At 31.9% G+C, this 13,364-nt stretch overlaps 1 protein-coding gene across 1 annotated transcript; it reads right to left on the bottom strand.

The window, feature by feature from the left end:
- Positions 1 to 1,451: 1,451 nt before the first annotated feature.
- On the bottom strand, positions 1,452 to 8,239 carry LOC110992353 (serine--pyruvate aminotransferase, mitochondrial). The gene is made up of 8 exons (XM_022258125.2): positions 8,106 to 8,239; positions 6,843 to 6,996; positions 5,967 to 6,159; positions 5,043 to 5,208; positions 2,988 to 3,143; positions 2,636 to 2,728; positions 2,056 to 2,304; positions 1,452 to 1,697 (listed from the first exon to the last, which is right to left on the bottom strand). The coding sequence occupies exons 2-8, from the start codon at positions 6,984 to 6,986 to the stop codon at positions 1,544 to 1,546; spliced, it is 1,155 nt and encodes a 384-aa protein (XP_022113817.2). The 5' UTR covers positions 6,987 to 6,996; positions 8,106 to 8,239; the 3' UTR covers positions 1,452 to 1,543.
- Positions 8,240 to 13,364: the final 5,125 nt, after the last annotated feature.

Raw genomic sequence — 13,364 nt, 5'->3', positions numbered from 1 at the left:
TTCGGTGTGACCGATATTCCAGTGAAGTTTGGTTACCGGAATCGGGTTAATGTTTAGATTTAGTGCTAATAGGGTGGCTGTAAATTTGCAACAATGTTCTGGTGCTATCGGTTGGCACATTTGGCAAGCCCGCCTCGCTCCGGGCGCACGCTACTTGCCAGTACTTAACGCGGTTTTACAATTGTTTTTATGTAAAAACGCAAATATTGGCTTGTTTTTGTTGCTTTTATTTAGCGGTTTTTATAACGGACTGAATTATTTCGTGCCGTTTGAGGCGACCTTATCTGTTACCCAGGACCACTCCTATAAAATGAATTGAGAATTTTTTGAGATGAAATAATGAGAGCTTGCCTCTTGAGATACGGGAAATATTGCTGTGGACCTGTTTCAAATTGGCTGCAAAGTTGTTTGGTAGATGGACTCTATCTAATGCAATAATTTTACTTTTTATTTTTTTATGAGAATTTACTTTTTTAAACCTAAGTCACAATTAATTAAAGTTCTTAGCTGCAAAACACATCTCTTTTAAGTATATCGAATATCATTAGTTCGTTATATTTGAGGCGCTTGAGTAGTCAGAAAGACGGTTAATGTAGACGATGAGAAAACTGAAATAGTCTCTTATAGTTAGTTAGATTATACTTCTATGTTTATACGAAGGGCTGTCTAATTTTTAATAATTAAATATTATAAAAAAAAATACTATTTAACCAATTTCATTATTATACTAGCGACCCGCCCCGGCTTCGCACGGGTGCAATGCTGATACTAAATACTCTACAGAAAATCTGTGAACGTTGTATATAAAAATGTGGGTTATCCATAAGAGATAGACATATACCATCACGGACTTTTCTGTAGACCTTTTCAATGTGTACAACATTTAGTGCATTATTTTGATAAAACTCGTAGGGTTCAGCCTGCGTTTGCAATGTAAGCGGAAAAAATGTAATTATTTACGACATCACATTAGAAACCTCAAAAATAACAGTACTTCTCCACTATTTAAAATAATCGCATCAAAATCCGTTGCGTAGTTTCAAAGATTTAAGCATACAAAGGGACATAGGGACAGAGAAAGCGACTTTGTTTTATAATATGTAGTGATTAATTTATTTTATTAATATATTAATATTTAATTATTAAAAAAAAGAGCCCTTCGCGGTCGCGATGAACACGAAGAATTACAAATAATTACTATAATATGTCCTACATTGTGTATATCATTATATTACAAGTATAACATTGGTTGTTTGAGGGTCTTGCATAAAGACCATCGGTCTTACCAATGGAATGTCAAGATTTCCAATTTTTGTCGTAAAACTAAACCAATACTCCACAGACTGAAGAAGAACCTTTTTGTAGTTGTGTAGGAATACAAAATAAATAAAAAATTCTGTCAAAACATTATAAATTTAACATAACTTTAATAAAAACAGATATGCCTTTATAAACCTTATCATTTAATATTACATTGATAGTTGAAAAATAAAGAAGATAAAAATGATATACCCAAACAACAAAGGTTTGTTAAAAACAATTGTTAAATTTTGCTCTTAACGACAGTCCGTGTCGCATCAACCATCGCTTGGATAACCTTAGTAACGACATCTTCATTGGAGTTGACTCCCATTATCCCGATTCGTAGTGCCTTTCCTACTGTTGGTCCCAAGCCCCCGAAGATAACGATACCATGTCTGAAAATTAATGATATTTTTCGCTAAGCGATTGAAATAAGAGTAGAATTAAGAGCCTTTATGGGAATTAGAAAGAGTCGTTCATTAGGCCTAGTCTCTGTACGTAAGTAATTATAATTAATTATACCTTACGGCAGGTCTTTCGAAACGGAAAATTATATGTACGTATTTAATACAAGCGAGTGTCAGGCACAGGCTGATCAGCTACTAGAATATTTTAAAAAAATCAAGTAACAGATACAGACATCTCAGCCAAGACTAAAAATTGGCTGCGCTGTTTTTAACCGTATGTCTAATACTTTACTTGTGTGTGCGCTCCCACTATAACTACTCCTACTGGGTAGTCTAGAGAACTTACTTGTATCTAATATGATTCATAAATTCCTGGTCAACACAGCCATTCGGTACTTTGACTGTAGTAACTGTAGCGAGTCTATCTTCAGGTTTTGGTATGAGAAATTCAAATCCGTAATTGGTTAGCATTTTGTGGAATAAAGCGGTTGTTTGAGCATGGCGTGCCCAAGCTTTTGGCAATGTTTCATTTGAAAGCTCAATAAGGCAACGGCGCAATGCCCATATCAGTGGAGGGCTTAATGTATGATGGTAACTGAAAACGAAAAAATATTGTAACAATTTTGTGTTCAATGTTCAACGGTAAACGCAAAACTATCTAAACGTTAAATTATTGTGGCTATTATAATACTTTCAATTATATTGATAATTTATAACATTTTTATTAAAATTTATCGTTTATAGTCGTTGAATGATAACTTATATATTTATTATATATTAATATAAATATATATTAGATAAATATTATGATTCGAGGTATTTTGGTCTCCTACGCAGTAGCTGTAAGTTCTTTGAGAATGTTGGCGCATACTAAAAATAAAATTTATTATTTGTAGTATTTTCTGGTTCACTGGATGTTTACTTACTTTTTACTCTTCTCGAAGCAATTCCATTGTTTTGCGATTAATTTTACATCGAAGTAGAAGGCTGGCTCGTGTGTGCGATTGTTAATCTTTTGTCTGAAAATTAATAAACATTTATGTTTATTTGTTTAGATTTTATGTAATAACAATTTCACAACCTGGATGGGTCTTTTCTATATACTTCTATTTCCGATAAAATTAACACGTATAATTCAAAAGATATAAACCTTGGCCTTCTTCAAATGAGAAGTTGTTCATTAGTTTATATAATTACTTACTGAATTAATATTTTTAACTAGTAATATTAAAGAGTCATGTAGCATATATATAATACAGAAATAAATGTAAAACTTACTGTGCTAGTTCACTGAATGCCACCGGAGTGATACCTGCAGGGCCACTAAGAGCTTTTTGTGTTGACGTATATACTGCGTCTACTCCCCATTCATCCATCAAAAATGGCACAGCACCCAGTGACACCACAGTGTCTACCAGCAAAAGAGTTCCGTATCTGATAAAAATTCATTTGTTTCAAAATAAATACTATTATAGTCATTTTTTAAATAACTTTATTTATAAGATTAGTTAGTAAGAAAAGCCTTATATGCTACGTTAGTTAAATATATATAAACAATATATGATATACATTTAATTATATTTTACAGTCCCGACATTTGTGTGGAACGGCTCAGACGTTAAAATAAACAATTAAATAAATTATCTCTAAAATTCATACGTAGTTTTGAGAACCGGGAAATAGCATAATACTAAAGCATGTGTAAACTGGAAAAGATGTGGAAAAGTCAAGGCAAATTTTTCATGCGTTTTTCATAATTTATGTCAAAGCGAACTCATTAAGTAATGAAACAGGGAAAGCACGCGGCGTCTGTAAAACATAAAATATCAACGCACTTGGAGGTTTTCAAAGCAAGGAGGTATTTATTTTGATACTACCCGCCCGCCCAAGGTTTGTATGACGTTTACTCAACTTTGAGGCGTGAAAGATAAAATTAATTTTCATGTTATCAGTTTTCATTAACGATTCATTATGTAGATACATGTCTATATAGTTTAGTAAAAGTATTGAACGGTGCGGAAAGAAAGAAAATGTTTTAGAGTTCAAAACCAGGCTTTGGACAGATGACCTTAGGGCTTCGAAAAGACTACAGACTCAAAGTATTATAATATTATAAAATTACAAGAACGAAAAACTAGTCTAAAGTAAAAGAACATAAATTAAAAAAGAACAGCGTTCAGGTACAATTTTAATGTTTATATTTAACTGCCATTATTTTGCAGCGGTATGCTAATTGCGGTATCTTGAGAACTTGTAATTAAAGGAGTTTTAACCAGAGTTTTAAAGAGCGTAACAAAAAAAGTCATGACCGGATGGGGCTGTAATTAAATTGTTCCGGACCTGTGTCTCGTTTAAGCTTGGAAAATCGAATAGTTTTGCCGCTGAACTTTTTTGAGTTTGGAAGTGCACTCACAATTTCCTCTGATAGTTAACGTTGTAGGTGAACTTGGGTCATCAAGTCAGAACTTGCAATGTAAGGATTGTAATAATTATAATTAAAATTTAGTATATACATTAGAAATTCAGATGCGTGTATGATCGTAAGAAAAGAAAATAGTCGAAGTTATTTTTAATGAAGTTAGATTTATGCTATATCCACAAATATAACAGAAGTTTTAGTTTTACTGTATTATAATATATATAAATTAATAGATGGCTCGGTGGAAGTCGTATTACCTACATAATATGTTACTGTAAAATGTATAGCTAAAAAAAATAATAAAGATCGTCTTGATTTTTTTTAATTTTTTTTAATTTTTTTCTATTTTCGATGACCAACTCAATTTTGTTTTCTCAAAACAGATCAAAGAGCGATCTCTTTCTTTTTTTTATAAGATAGCTATGAAACAGAAACAATTCACAAAAAGCATTTGACATTTTTTTATTTCTAATATAATATTTTTTTATATTTTGAAGATTGAAACGAAGTTGCTTTAACAACTTTTTTATTTTTTAACATAATATTTTTCTTTTTCTCTTACACATGTATGTTTGTAGAAAAAACATGTATAATATGGTTCTCTATCACTATTTTTAAACCTTTCCGGGACTTCGACTACTATTTTAAGATCAAAATCGCCCAGCCATTCTCGATACAAACGAACAGTAATTCTTGTATTAATGGTACAAACCCATAGACAATTATGACAGATGTCAAAATATGTAACACAGATATCGTTTACTTAAAATATATAGTTACTGTTTCACATCACGCTTAACATATTTCAAAAATTATAAAGTATATTGTTATTTATATAAGTGTAGTATTAGATGATTTAGTAATGATGTTTCTTCTAGCTGTGACACAGATAATGATTAGTTATTCGTACTTACTTATGACAAATATGCCCAAGACCCTCCAATCTTTGAATGGTGCCCGTTGATGAATCTCCATGAGTGATGAAAAGCGCGGTTGGACGATAATTCTTCAATGCTGCTTCTAATTGCTCGTAACTAAATGTTGCGTTGAATGGAACTTCGGTAATATGCGTTGGGATTCCTGGTAAATTGTAATTAGATAAGTATAAATTCAGTTATCAAGATAAGGGATCTCCTGGATCTAGCTGGATTTACCCAAACATTTGCCATTTGAGATATAGGTATTAATAACTAGAAAGTAAATCAAGGTTCAAGGGTACTATTTTATTAATTGAAATTTAAAATCATTAATTATTATAGGAAACACACTGTACACATATGTCAGTACTCAAGGGCGTAGAACTGATGAGAAGATCTGGCAATAAACTCTCCGCCACTCTTTTTAATCGCCAAGTTTTTTTACACAATGCTTGTAAGGAGCTGCAACCACTACACCATGTTCCATATGACATATTGCGTAATAAAGAATAAAAAAATAAATTAAAAACAAAGATTTGTCCTCTATCAGCAGGAGGCATGGTGAAATAGGAGCACGCACTTACATACTCGTGAGAACAACACGCAAATACGTAGTAGAAACAACTAATATCACCGCATACACGAATTCAAGTACCATTAAACATAAGATTAGTCTTTACCTTTTTCTTTTTGTATTTTGTTTAGTATTAAATAATGCTGAAGTGCCAAAATAATAGAATTACTTGTACTTGTACTTTACCCGCAGTAGGTATTATATTTACATAATAGCATTGCCCGAAAGAAACCTCTTATTAGACTAAGGCTCCGCCGTTATTATACTGATGATGATATCTTACATTATATTGGGAGCGGAATTAATACGGAAAATGCGTAGGTATAATTGTTAACAAATAGCCTTACCATGCTTGTAAGCAATAGTTTCCGCTCTCAAGTCCCAAATACCTCTTTTGGCGATCAAAAGGGTATCGTTTGGGCCTAGAAGATTGGTTATGATTGTCTCCATACCACTGTGCCCCGAACCACTTATGGCGAGGATGAGCTCCGACTTCGTTTGAAAAGCATACTTGAGACCAGTTCTTATATCTGACATTACCTGAAAGACATGAGCAGCTTGAGAATAGACTATGCTTTTTCAGTGTTTGAATAATAACTTGTAGATAACAATGTCATACGTGTGTGGGCGGATTTTTTCATTGGTTCATATTTATTACCATCTATGGATTTGAAAGAGTCGAAAACATCAATTATTTACTGAAAATTTTACACGGATCGGTCGATGTGGAAAAGTAAAACTGAACATTCCATCACAAGGAATACAACTGGTCCTGGCCAAATATTGGCTCATTGATCATTTTTATTTTTATATACTAAAAGGACTGTTTTCCGTGTCTGATATATTTCGTAGATTTGTTATAATTTGTATTTTGTAGTATTTGCAATATTGGCCTAGTGGTCTCAGTGGGCGGGCAGTCATCTCTGGGGTCATAGGTTCAATCCCCAGCTGCATAGTAATGGACCTTATGTCTCTGTGCGCATTAGCTGTCACTCGTACGGTGATGCAAAACATCGTGAGACAACTTGCCTTAGACCCTAGAAGTTGACGGGGTCTGTCAGGCACCAGAGGATACATACCTTACCTTGCCTAATACATAATACAGATGATCATGAAACAGATACAGAAATTTAAGGTCACCCATAAATGCTGAATAAAGACATCATTGGCGAGATGGATCCAGTTCAAGATTGAAATAAATGAAATTACATAAATTAACTCACATTAAAATAATCATCACAAATCGGAGACAGTACAGGTTTGGTCAAATCATTTCGGACTGATGGTGATAAGTTGCTGGGACCAGGGCCACACAACAGAAGTTCTCGTTCATCACGATCTTCGAATTGAGGAGGTGGAACCAACATCGTTGTATGCCTGTAACAAGATAAGTTGATTAACAGATATGTTTATAACCGTCTTAGATAAAATACATAACCCTTATCTTTATATGTATAACTAATCTACATGTGTCACTGAACTCCTCTTAAACGGCTAGACCGATTTGAATGAATTTTTTTGTATGCGTTTGAGTGGCGCCCTGGATGTGTAAGATTCTTAAATCAGACAACAGCTGACACTGTAGAGGGCATCTAGATTATTTATCTGTACAGCATAATATAATTAGCTTGTTAATTCAGTCATAGTCCAAAAGCGGAGGATCGCCAATATTTAAAAGAAGATACAACAATTCTTAGGTCAATACTCTATGTGTTAAACTCGGCCGTGAAATTTCCGTATACAATAAAACGTTTGAGGCGAATTATTGTTTTTATTTATATTAATTTATGTTAGCTGAAGGATTACTTTATATTCGTTAAAGTTAGGATATATTATTATTATTACCCGTTAAAAGAATCTACATGTCTATTTTGTTTATTCCACTTAACGTCGTCTAACATCTAACGATAAGATGTGAACTTTAGTTCAAAGTGACATTTGATAAGACATGAGACGCGAGGCTCAAATGCAATGTTCGTACAAATTGATTCCAATACAATCGCGACGAAGATCTTCCCGAGGGACAACGATCGCTGTATGGATTTTGTAGACAAGCGGAAACTGATTTCTAACGCTGGGCGAAATGGTATTGCAAATAATATTGACAAAATATATAAAATACAAAAGCTTTTGTGTAATTCGTTCCACTGTTCACAAACATCGTTGTATGTCTTTTAAATTTACATAATATTATGTATTAACAGCTAATCCAAATATTAAAATAATGATAATTGTTAAGTCTAAACTGAGTATTTATTATGAAAACAAATTGTCGATGTCAAGTAGAAATTTATTAAATATGTATGATTTGAGCTGTATAATATATAAGAAAACAATACAAGAGAATTAGCTATATTCTCGATGATATTTACAATTAGTTTCAATTCAATAATTAAGCGTAGCTATTGAATATATTTTTCATTTATCGACTACGCATCGTCTCATTATAAAAAGACAAAACATAAGAAACAATATTGTTTACTTACGCAAAGAACCGATTTACACTTTAATAGTTTATGTGATAAGCAATAACTACTTCACGACCGTCTGACACCAGTGAAAATGATTACTAAACGATAACCTAGAACACATAGTCAGAAGTTAATTAGCGTACTACCAGTAATTTGAACCCGTATATTTTTAATGCATTCATTAATGTTGTGCAATCTTATCTTTCTTCAATTAATATATATTATAATACGGATCGACTGGAGTTTTTGAAAATTGTTCGCTCATAAAAGTTATCTTGAATTAAATTTTCATGAATCATCTGCAATTTTTGTTTTTCACGTATCCCGTATCAGTTTAGTTTATTTTGTTGTTCCTGTTTAGTTACTTTTTTTTACTCACAGTGGTTGCCTGGAAGAGAAATAATGTTCAATTTTTATATTGTATTGTAACGAAGTGTTAATAAATAAGTAATAAAAATAAATTAAAAACCTTAGCGCTAATTATCTTTGCTGGCGATTACAATAAACAAATAAATCTTCCTGACTTTTTGACTATACTCAAGACGTGTTTGATGTATTGCGATGCAATAGCTGGCAATTACTTAGGGCAATTACATATGTCACATTTTCCTGGAAAAGTAATGGAAAAATATAGTGAAATGCGAATGTACTCTCTAAGTACATTACTCGATTTAAGGCGCATGGTGCTGTGACCATTATTTTTACAGTTCGTTTAGTCGAGGACGTGGTCTATGGTATGGTAAAAGAATTTAGGGTGTACGAGAAACTCATGTTTATAGTAAAAAATACAATTTAAATGTTACACTAGTAAAACATTGCATTTTACGAAAACATTCTTTGACTATTAGAACTTAATTAACTTGATGAGTATTGAACCCATACCGATAGAAGGAAGAAAGTGTTAAATAAATAATTTGGCAAAAGAAATATGAAACTGTATATGATTATTGATATAGTTAGGATATTGTTTAGTGTGGTACAACTAAACATTTTAATGCAACTAAATCCTTCTTATTAGTACATCATGTTTTGATATATTTATTGCATTGCATTTTAATTGATTTATTTGAAAGTTGTTGTATTTGATGTTAAGTGATACCGCCGTGGACACTCGATTCCAGAGGGCTCGCGAGTGCGTTGCCGGCCTTTAAAGAATTTGTTCGCTCTTTTTTTTTTGGAGGACCCTAAGTCAAAATTTATACAAAAAAAAAATTGTTAATATGATCAATCAATCTTTGCTCCAACCCAATATAATTATGGTCCATTAGTATAACTGAGTTTGACTCTAAGCTGTGCACCAATGGACTTTTTATGTTGTATTTAACAATCGCCCATGATGAAAAGTATCGTGAAGGAACCAGTATGCCTTACACTTAGAAAGTACAATGTGTCAGGCACAGACGGTTGACCACCTACTTGCCAATTAAAATAATGCTTACTCTTATTTAATAAAGCTGAGTGATCTAGCCCAGATCATCAATTTATAATGATATCTAACTCTCAATAAATATTATTGATATGATTTCATTCTTTGGTTTATTCAAATATATTGTAACCAATTATTTAATCATTAAATTTAATTGTATTTTAAATAAACTTAAAAAAAAACTAATATATAGGACATTTCTCACATTACGAAACAGATACAGAGGTCTGAAGCCTCTAAGGGATTGCACTAATGCAAGAAACCAGACCATATGATGTTGTGGGTTTCAGTACGTTTGAAATACGAGTTTGTCGGTGTGAATGTCCTATTTGAACGTACATTATAAAATACCAGTGAAATCCGTAATGAGTCTTGAAGTTCCGAGAGGCTTCAGGTTTTTGCATAGTAATGAGAAAACTTAATATTGTAAACGGGTTTTAAAGAACTTTTAAAAAATAAGGCTTCAGTATTGGAAATGTTTCACTTAAGTACAGAAAACTTGTTAGTGTTTGTACCCTTGTCTAGTGTTAACTGATACCGCCGCCCAAGGACACTCTCAATGGCAGAAGTCTCTAAACTGCGTTGCCGACCTTTTAGGAGTTGGTACGCTCTTTTCTTGAAGGACCCTACGTCGAATTGTGTTTGAATTTAAAATATGTGTTGAGTGCTAATCGCTATGAGACGCTAGTTACTTTATTTATGTTAGGACTGACATCATTCGTCCAAGGTTATATGTAAATTTCACAAAGTATTATTATGTTAATTTTTAATTTCATTATCTATTAAGAAATATTCTAATTGTCTAAATATTACCTATACCACGAAGTTTCACGCGGTAGGTGAACTCCAAAAGTTATTACAACTAGTAATACTTAGGTATAATTTTTTGAATTATGATGCAATTAGGGAATGCAAAACCAATAATTTGTTCCTCCCTTACTCGCACTGTGGCAAATCAGAAAGCGTATTCAAGATAAATAATCTTAAGGTTTTTATTATTTTAAGAGATTTTATTAGACTATATGTAATAAAAAAAATAATAATAAGAAACATTTACTTATAAAATGATGTTTTAACTGACTCTGTTTGGCTCTGACCGGCTTTCTTTCTCCATTTTTCATTATTTTAGTTTTATACTCGTTCATTTTAAGACCTACTTTTTGAATTCCTTCGTATATGGTAATTATCATATTTTCTAGTTCCTTACTTGTTTTGGCAAGACTATATATATACTGTATATTGTAATGAACACAATCATAATCATATGGACTTATTTGCGAAATAAATGATAAATTAGTTTAATCATTTAAGTTTTTATTTGTCAAGTGAAAGATAAATTAAGTGCAGTTGTCAAGTTCATAAAGTTCGTACATCGTTCGACGCCATTTGCAACAATTATAACTTCCGATAGAGTGATTAATTATGCGCCACCTCGTACAATCAAAATCTCCCTTTAAACTATTGATCGCTTGTACGCATGTAAAGATATACTTTTGGAAACGTTAAACGCGACGCAAGCAAATTATGAATATCAGTATGTTTTTCATTGGAAGCGCAGACAATTTAAATTTTTGATGACAGTGTACTTTGGAGAATGTTCTTCCAGCTTTATTTCAATAAACTGAACGATATAAAATTCTTTATTATTTTTAATAATTGAACATTTGTCCAAGCATTGAATCGACACGGTCTTTTTTCCTTTCGTGATTTTCTGGTTTCCTGAAGACATAACTGAAGGGTTTGGCAACTCCCAGAAATAGGCTGGGCCTGAACTTGACCCCACATGTTCCAGGCTCAAACAAAAACATACTTGTCTGTGAACAGAAGAAGCAAATAAATCAATTACACACCGACAGTCCGCGCTACGCAATAATTGGATTTGTTGTGAAGGACCCCGGGGTGCTATGTTCACTATATTGTCTTACATTCCATGATCTCGGAGATACTTTCAAAAGAAATGCGAAATAAATTAAACGTAATTCCTTGCAATTCTTCCTTCCTATTACTGAGTTGAATGACAGTGACATATATTAAAGCTGTATTACAAGATTATTGAAATCTTTTCGTATTTCGCTATTTGGTGGGTAGATTTAGTAATAACTAAATAGTTTAAAATATGAATGAATACTAAAGGTCACGTTTAACTTTATAAAACGATGAAACAATTATTGTACCTCTTATACCCATAGAAAAATCTATTACATTTCGTGTGATTTATTATTCAGTGCTTTTTGCTGCTGATTTGAGAACTGACAGTAAATATAAAATTAGAAGCATTTCTTTTTTTTTTTTGACGTTCATAAGTGTACATTTAGGGCCAGTTTTTTGATCCGTAGTTAACTCAACTATTGGTTAAATATCGTTACTAATAGTTAAAATTCAGCAAAATGCGTTTTTTGATCCGTGGTTAGAGTTACTAATGGCCAAATATCTAACCATTAGTCAAAAAAGTTAACTGCTCAGTATAGCAGGGTTAAACAAGATGGCCGCTGGTTATTCATAAAGTAACAGCTGATTTTCACAGAAATCAAGCTATGATAAATACATTTATGATAAGAAAAAGTAAAAAAATAAGTAAAATGTGGTGGAAAGAGCATTTAGAGTGTGGAAAAGAAGGTTTCCCTGCATAGGGTCACAATTAAGGGTGGCTTTAAAAAATGTACAGGCTATCATTGTTGTGAATTGCATAATATATTTACATAAAAGAGGGAATATCTGCCGAAAGACGATGGAAATTCTACACTTTACCTTCCATAGCAGAGATTTAGCAGATCATTAGAATCATTACTAGCTACAGAACCGCGATAGTAAATAATGAAGTATATTAATAAATAATATTAAATTCATCATCTATTTAAAAGCCTATAATATTAACTCATATGTACCTACATACTTGCAATGAACTACATCAATACACTAGTTAGCGACCTAGGATATTCTTTAGGGCTTTCTATTACATATATGAGTTAGCATTAATCTACTTTATGACAAGAAATTTTAAATGAAACATGTGTCTAGATTGATAAAATGTTTAATTATAACATAAATACAAACAATTTTTATTAAAAAAAAAACAATACAATATTTACATGAAACCTTAAAGCAGCAATTTAATATTTTCTACCTAATTGTTTCTTCTTGCATTTCACTTGCATGGATTTTTGGTGGGCTTCAAATCAAATCATTTATTCCAATTAGACCACCTAAAATGGCACTTTTGAATAAAGATTATTCTAGTTGCCGCTTCCAAAAGGTAGTTTCATGTGGAGAAGAATGGGCAAGAAACTCCACAGTTACTCTTTCTTTTAAAATAAAATTTAGAATATTTGTATAGATAAGTTAAATAATTATATGTGAAGACAATTTACTCCTAAAATAATATCACTATACAGGTCTTTATTGTAGTTAGTATACATACATGTTCCTCACATATTTACAAATATTGAAACCATAGAATATTTTACATTAAAGAGTAATAAAAAACCAATAAAACATTGTGTGAGATAAACATTAAATAATGTGTTTGTAGTATTATACAACAAAAAATATGTAAATTTAGATCTGCAACCAATTGATTTTGTCAAGGCTCTATGATTATACTATGAAGCAGGACCAGTATATTGCACAGCATTCTTATCTTGAATATAATCCTCTAATTTGTAATATACTTGTTTACAAATGTAAATTTTCACTTATTGGGGAGTTTTAATGTCACAGGGTATTTTATTGTAACTTTTAACCCAATATACCCCATAAATGATGTTTGAATTTTGGCTAATCTGATAGATGGTTCAGCTACTTCATCTTTATTTCTAGTAATGAAATTATGTCTAACAGATTCGTAACAA

Source organism: Pieris rapae, chromosome 14, assembly GCF_905147795.1.
Source record: "Pieris rapae chromosome 14, ilPieRapa1.1, whole genome shotgun sequence".
Taxonomy (NCBI): domain Eukaryota; kingdom Metazoa; phylum Arthropoda; class Insecta; order Lepidoptera; family Pieridae; genus Pieris; species Pieris rapae.
This window is presented reverse-complemented; position numbering and strand designations above follow the sequence as displayed.